The sequence below is a fragment of the Acyrthosiphon pisum genome, chromosome X (assembly GCF_005508785.2).
Source record: "Acyrthosiphon pisum isolate AL4f chromosome X, pea_aphid_22Mar2018_4r6ur, whole genome shotgun sequence".
In the NCBI taxonomy this organism is placed as follows: Eukaryota; Metazoa; Arthropoda; class Insecta; order Hemiptera; family Aphididae; genus Acyrthosiphon; species Acyrthosiphon pisum.
The window spans coordinates 111,909,105-111,916,506 of NC_042493.1; the positions used below are offsets into that span (position 1 = coordinate 111,909,105).

Consider the following 7,402-nt stretch of genomic DNA (forward strand, 5'->3'; position numbering starts at 1 on the left):
GACGGTGGCAGCTTCTTATCAAACGGATCGAACACTATATATTGTGAATATAGTATAATATTATATAATTATAAAATAGTATAATATAACATAATTATAATATAGTATAATATAATAGGCATTCACAGAGTCATGGCTCTCAAGAATACGATATGATGAAAAGTTGGTTTATGAGTTTGTAACTTAAGAGTTAAAAGGCAATGTTTAAATTTGTTATAATATAGATTTGTAAACAACTTTTTCTCAACAGATGGTAAAATACTTTATTGTAAAATTTTTGATATCAAGAGTGGAAGTGCTAAAAGGTTTAATGTTACCCAACATTTGACTACAGGAAAACATCTGAAATTAGTGGCCCAGAAAGAAAAAAACGTAAATATAAAAAAAGCTCAACAGCATTTTCTAACTGATACCAAAAAATCGTGCTTCAATAGAGATTTGTGTTCCGCGATATTATCGGCCAATATACCGCTAAATAAATTAAATAATGAATCTTTTAAATCATTTTTAGTAAAATATTCTGGCAAAATAATTCCAGCCATGACCACATTACGAAAAGACTACGTGGTGAAATTTACGATGAAACATTAATTAATTCGATGTTTAAAGTCCTGTTATCTGACAATAGGAAAAGTTTTACGTTTGACAATTTTAAAAAAAACACCTTATTGTCCAATGCAACTTCCAAGGTAAAAATTTGTGTCAATCTTAAATATTTGAAAATAAAATATTTTATTAATTGTTTTTTAATAGTCGAAGAAGTTGAAAGTTTTGAAGAAGTATCCAGTTAAAATAATAATTAAAATGAGTCCAAATAATCCAAATTATTAATTGTAATTGTTAAATAAAGTTGAAAATAAAATGTATTCATCAAAATAATAAGTGTTCGGAACGTGAAGCAGTTATACGGCGTCCCGGTTCATATCGGCAAATGCGTTGCTGCAGTATGCAGGCCGCCCGGCACCTATATCCAGTACCGTCCACCAACCATTACCTTAAGCCGTTGATTGTCCAGCGGACTGCTGTCGCCTATCACGGTTTTTATATACATATATATTTTGTTATTATTGTTATTATTTCGTAATTAGTTTTACCTAATTTTATTATTATTTATTTGTATTAATTATTGCCCTCCGCTGGCCAGCACTATTGTGCCCCCTACTTCACCTAAAGTATTATTATTATTATCATTTTTATTTGAATAGTAGCACCCGGTGACACTGTGGCAAATATAAGTTGTTGCACCATTATTTATCTTTTTGATTCTTACATACCGATTATACAGTCCACTCCTACCTCCCGATCATTTACATGGTCCTTCGTACCTAGGATGTTCCTAAGAGATTGAACAGTGACCGGGGTAAAAAAAAAAAAAATATTTCCGTAAGTTAAAACGTATGATACACATAATATAATAATATAATTATTAAATTTAAATTTAAGTTATATAATAAGTTATTGGTGCAGCGACCTTATTACGTAATCGCCGTGTGAAAAAAAAGTCGTCGTGGACTTTGGACCTGCACGACATAATAAGCGATTAGTGTCTTGTCGCGGAGATAAAAGTACGCTCGCGCGACTTCACCGTCGTTGTATTTATAATTCGTTAGTAGTCATCGATTCGATAGTAAAGAAAAATAATACTATATACCTATATAATAATTTATCAGATTATTATTATTATTTGAATTTTCGTCTAACACCACTGCAATGGGTGTATACGAAGAGTCAAAAGAACGTTTGGTTGGTCTTCAGAATAAAGTACAACGCGTGTATGACGCCCGGTGAAGCACTTACAAAAGACCAATCGAAGACAGCGAGATCAAAATTCAAAATAATGTATGCGTCGTTAGAAAGCATATCTAACGATTTTGAAACGCATCTTACAGTCGTTATACGTCAGCAGTGTAAAGGCGGCGCAAGCGGACCAGATGGAATAGACACAGAAAAAGAACGTGCTGAATTTGAAGAAAAATATATTGGTTGTAAAATCCTCGCAGATGAGCATTTACCAGAGTCATTTGCCGAGGCTAGTTTGAACCAAACGTTTATGGAGAAAAAAGCTCCTCAGATCAATATTCCGGTAGAAAAATTGCCAGTACCTCACTTCAATGGCGACCAAAAAGAATATACGAGTTTCCACAACCAGTTCGATGTACTAGTACATATTAATGAAGTTTTTAGACCGGTCATTAAGTTTAGTTATTTAAAGGCGTACTTAGAAGGTGAACCGTTAAAACTTATAAACAATCTAATGCTCAGTGATGAGAATTACGAACTCGCATTGAATATTTTAGACAAGCGGTACTCAAATAGGCGCACAATAGCACACGACCACTTCGACCAGCTTTGGACAGCTCAAAAGGCCATGCTAGGTGACTCAAAATCAATACGACAATTATTGAACACCATTACCGAATCAGTCGGAGCATTAAAAACCCAGAAGTATGCTGTTGACCAATGGGACCCAATATTATTATACTTATTTCAAAAAAAACCCCTTATAGTATCAACTACATTCACTTTCCTATCAGAAAAGATATTGTTGAAGAAAATTTAAGCAATTTTACTGTCCTAATGGTGATTACAGACACAAAAAAAAAAATAAAACACACATCATTGTAAAATCCAGAGTAAAATCAATACATTCATCGTTCCACTCAGAATTTAAAATACTAATAAAACTATAAATTGTCTTATGCCTATAAATAGCTAAAAAAAAGATTGCAATATTTCGAAAATAGTATGGTGCATTGCTAATACAGACATTTTGTGTGTCTACGGTAATTTTTTTAAGAGGTACCACAAAAACGAAAATCGACTTCGTCAAAAACCGATTTTGCGTAAAAATTCTGTTTTCCCTTAATATTTTTCTATAAAGTATATTTAAACTTTCCTTCTCACTTGAGTTAGGAGTTTAGACTGGCAGTTTTTTATTGATGTTTTTAAAAGCTTATTATTATAATTATTTATGTATACATATATTACTATGTACAAATTTCTATATTTACTTACAGATCAGTGGCGTATTTTGATTTTTTCTGCCTTGGGTCATGTTTTTAATGCCCTTCTCGGTTTTTTATTGGCAATTTTTCTCACCACCAAAAAAACTTAAAACATAATATGTGATAATATAGTATTGGTATCCTACAGTAAAATGTATTGAGTGTCTCAGAATGTTGAATATCGTAGGTACTCTCAGTAGCTATAGCTATATATATAGTATATATACTCAGTAGCTATACTCTCAAAGTTATCAATGCAATTTTTAAAATGTATTAAATGTTTTATTTGTTTATAAGTTGTGAATATATTAAAAATTAATATTTCTTAAAACGAGATCGATAATGTCCGCATAATGAAATATGACCTTTTTGATTATTGTATTAAAATCATGGATAAAATCAATATAAATATTTATAGAAAATGACAAAACCGTCTAATGATAATAATTTAAAATTTATAATTTAAACAAATACCATGAATTACGGTTATTATTTTTTTAGGTACACCAAACAATCAAAATCAATTTTGTCAACAACTTGTGACTTGCCTAAAAATTTCCATTTTCCCTTAATTTATTTTTGTTTTCCTCGTTGCTTTTGAAAAATACTGGGATGTTTAGAATCTTATTATATTATTATATATGAAATACAATAATAATAATATTATTGTCATCAGCAGGTACCTAATTTTTATTATTAGAAAATTATGTTTATATAAATAGTTAGGTAGTTAAGAAAATTATCTATGCAATAAGTCTACACCTTAAAATATTTATTGTTTTATAAAAAAATACTATTTCTGATAAGTTTAAGTTTATAAAAAGTGCATTATCAAACTTCAAAAATGTTCGTATACAATTTGTCATACTTATATGTAGTTAAATGTAACTTGCAAAATTACAGTAGACAAGTAGTTCGTAGGCTATTAAATATTAAAAACGCTCTCCTGTACAATATAAAATGTTTGATAAACGGCCTCCTATTGACACTACGATTATACTTATATCATAGCCCACAAGAAATTAGCATATATTTTACACCTTAAAATTTGGCGGAACTCAATGATACTCAACGGCCCTTTTGTACCTACTGTCATTACGATGTACCTAGCTAATATCATAGCCGACATAGCCCACAAGGAATTTTTAGTTTAGCACAGAACAATATTTTTAGGTATTCAACGACAAATCAATACCTACGCGCGCGTATTATTAGATGTGGAGTTTGATTGCACAGAATGGCTTTATTTATATTTCAATATAAATAGAATGTTTTGTTGACATTGATTGATCTAACTACCTTAACCATTAAAACCTGTTTTCAATAAAAAGCTCTCAAAAAAATTTGCTGGTCCCAAAAAGTGCTGCCCATGGCAATTGCCCCCCATTGCCCCAACCTAAATACACCACAGATACATACAAATAATTTCAACATTTTTAGAAAATATTTTTTTTACCTTATATAACAACTGAACCGATTTTTAAGTTTTACGTTAATTTTATTTAGCATATATTTTACACCGTAACATTTGGCGGAACTTTAAGATTCTCAACTGTTTTCTATGTTAAAATATTTGTCTAAATATAAGTTAAGGGTCAATTCAAAGTAAAAAAAATGTACTATTCTAGATCTCTATTTTATTTGTTGCGACCAAATTTAAATAAAAAATATATAAACCAAAAAGAATTATTAAAGTATTTGATTCTAAACACATGTCGTAAAGAATTTTTCAAAAATATCTAAAATACGTATTTGTATACTTTTATGCAAGAATTTACAACACAATTTATAGCAACAAATCGGTACATTCAACAATAATACACTTTTAAATTTTCCAGTAGGTGCATATTATATGACAACAGATTTTTATAATAAATATATTAAATATATTATATACTATATAGAATATATTTTAGTATAAAATACATTATATATATCACCATCAATTGGATGAATGAGGTAGATAGGTAAATATATTGACTGAAAACGGTGCAAAAAAAGTGCTGATGCCATTTTTCAAATATTTAATACCAAAATAATAATAATAAATACAAAAGCCAAACCACAGTATTTTTATTTTGTAAGCAATACCATAAAAATAAATAAAATAATAAAACAAAATATATCGTATTTATTCGGCTGTAATGTTTTTATTGCTAATGTTTAAAATCTTGATATTATGAAGGTAGGTAAATTGTCAACAAATATTCGGTATTCAACTAATCATTCTTTATACTAATTTCTATATTCTATATTATTGTTAAAGAGCGTGTACTCTGAATACATTAAAAATGCTTTTTATAAAACTTAAAAATAACACAATAATGAAAATTAAATATAAAATAAAAATATGTTCAATTAAGCAATACATTAAAAAAAAATAATCAATCTAAGGTAGGTACCATTTATACCTGTCATAACTGTTTATAGGTAACTATTATAGGTACGCGTAAGCAACTTTCAACGATACAACTCAGAATTACAATTATTTATTGTTACTTGTGCGTCAATATTTTGATGTATAAAATGAAGAGTCTAATATTTAATGTGAAAATTAAAAATAATGCCAGGTTATTAGAGTTTTGTGAATTTTTCAAAAGAGAACATACCTTTTTACTGTAATTTATTTAATAAATAATTTTATTGTAAATGATGATGTACCCCGTTCCAACATTGAACGAGAATTTTGTACGAAAGATAATAGTCCTTGTAAATGCATTTTTGCAAACCGTCGTGGTTTTACAAAAAAAGAGTATATTAGAATATTTATATTAATTATTAAAATTTTCAAATAGAGATAGCCCTCATATCTATCAAACCCATTATATAAGTCCTATTATGTTTAGTACATAAAGTTAAATAACTCAAAGACTACTCGCAGGACAACATTTTCTGAAAAAATATACATTAAATGATTTAACTTTGAAAAGGGGAGTGGTCATTTGAAAAATAGAAGTTTGTATCTCCATAGGAGTATTGTACGCTCCTTAAGTATACAACGAGAAATCTCTAGAATTAGAAAACATGGTCTTCAAGTAATTATTAAAAAATTCCAAAATCAGTTTTCGTATTATTGAACTGCATTATTGAAGAAAAATAAATGGTGAAAATGTTTGTTTATTCGCTACGCGCTTAGCTATATTATTCAGCATAATATATTGAGCTTATAATATATTTATGTACCTTGATACCAAGCAGCTAGGTCCTAGAGCAGTTAGTAATACATTGACTACAAACGGCGCGAATAATAGATGCGCATTCCGACCACGCAATGTCGTCAATATATTTTTGTGTTTTTTTTTATATAGGCAACTAGTTTATATGGTCGAAGAAAATAATATAATAATATAATCCATAAAAATAACCCCGAATGCCATATAAATATTGTTCTTAACTTCAATATAAGTCTAAACGGCAGGACTTTTGCGGCAACTTGGGAAATGTTTTTGTCTCATTAAGCGGAAATATTTTAATAGGCGGGAGTGTGGGAAGTTATCCGACCTTATCTTTTAAGACCATGTCATAGATGAAGAAATATTGCCTGCTTCATAGATAATCACAGATATGATATACTAATATCATCTTAGTTCATGACTATTGACTAATATATTATATACCTACAATAATTTATTTACTTGGCAAGGAATTATTTAGAAAAGTATACAAATATTAATAATGATATTTTTCAAGTAATTATAAGTTATATTTTAATAGTCCTTCACTATTTAATTATTTTGTTCATCACACTTCGTTTCTTCAAAGAAATAATTCCTTGCCAAGTAAATAGATTATTGAAACAAAATAAGTTTACTTAAATTCAATTCATGTTGGGACTAAATGACTTAATTCAAAAATTGACAATTTTGTCTTATAGTGTTATTATAATCAAATATTTTTATATTTTGTTGGTACAGATCACGCAAGTCAAAACTATAACTCACTATCAGTGAAATTTGTTTTTCTCTAAACATTTTAAGTTACATTATATTGGGTACAAAACACGTATGTCTAGTTAAGAATTAAGAATCTGACAGAAATGATTTTAAAATGGTCTTAATATCTTAATTTAAATGTAGTAATAATTTTAAATGCATTCCCTAATAGCGTAAGACATATAAAATAAAAATCCAATTATCTTAAGTCACTTAAAAATAATGAAGAATTGATTTTAAAGTTCTACTTAATAGTTGACATAAAAGTTCGTACATTGAATATTGAATTAAATTAATTATCAGCCCAGACACTATTGTCTACGATTTTGAATGATTTTTCAATATTTTGTTTAATCTTCCTGAAAACTAGTCGTTTTTGACTTATGACATATTTATACTATACGTCAAATATAATAATTAATTATGTACTGAGTAAACGTTATTGATAATGATACCCAGTGGTTG

General features: G+C 28.5%; 1 protein-coding gene across 1 annotated transcript in view; it reads right to left on the minus strand.

Annotated features, from left to right (window-relative positions):
- Positions 1 to 1,248, minus strand: part of LOC103308796 — a 2,655-nt gene extending 1,407 nt beyond the window's left edge. The window contains exon 1 of the mRNA XM_008182848.1: positions 1,212 to 1,248. Within this exon, the coding sequence (XP_008181070.1) occupies positions 1,212 to 1,248 (37 nt within the window). The remainder of the gene's footprint in view (positions 1 to 1,211) is intronic.
- Positions 1,249 to 7,402: the final 6,154 nt, after the last annotated feature.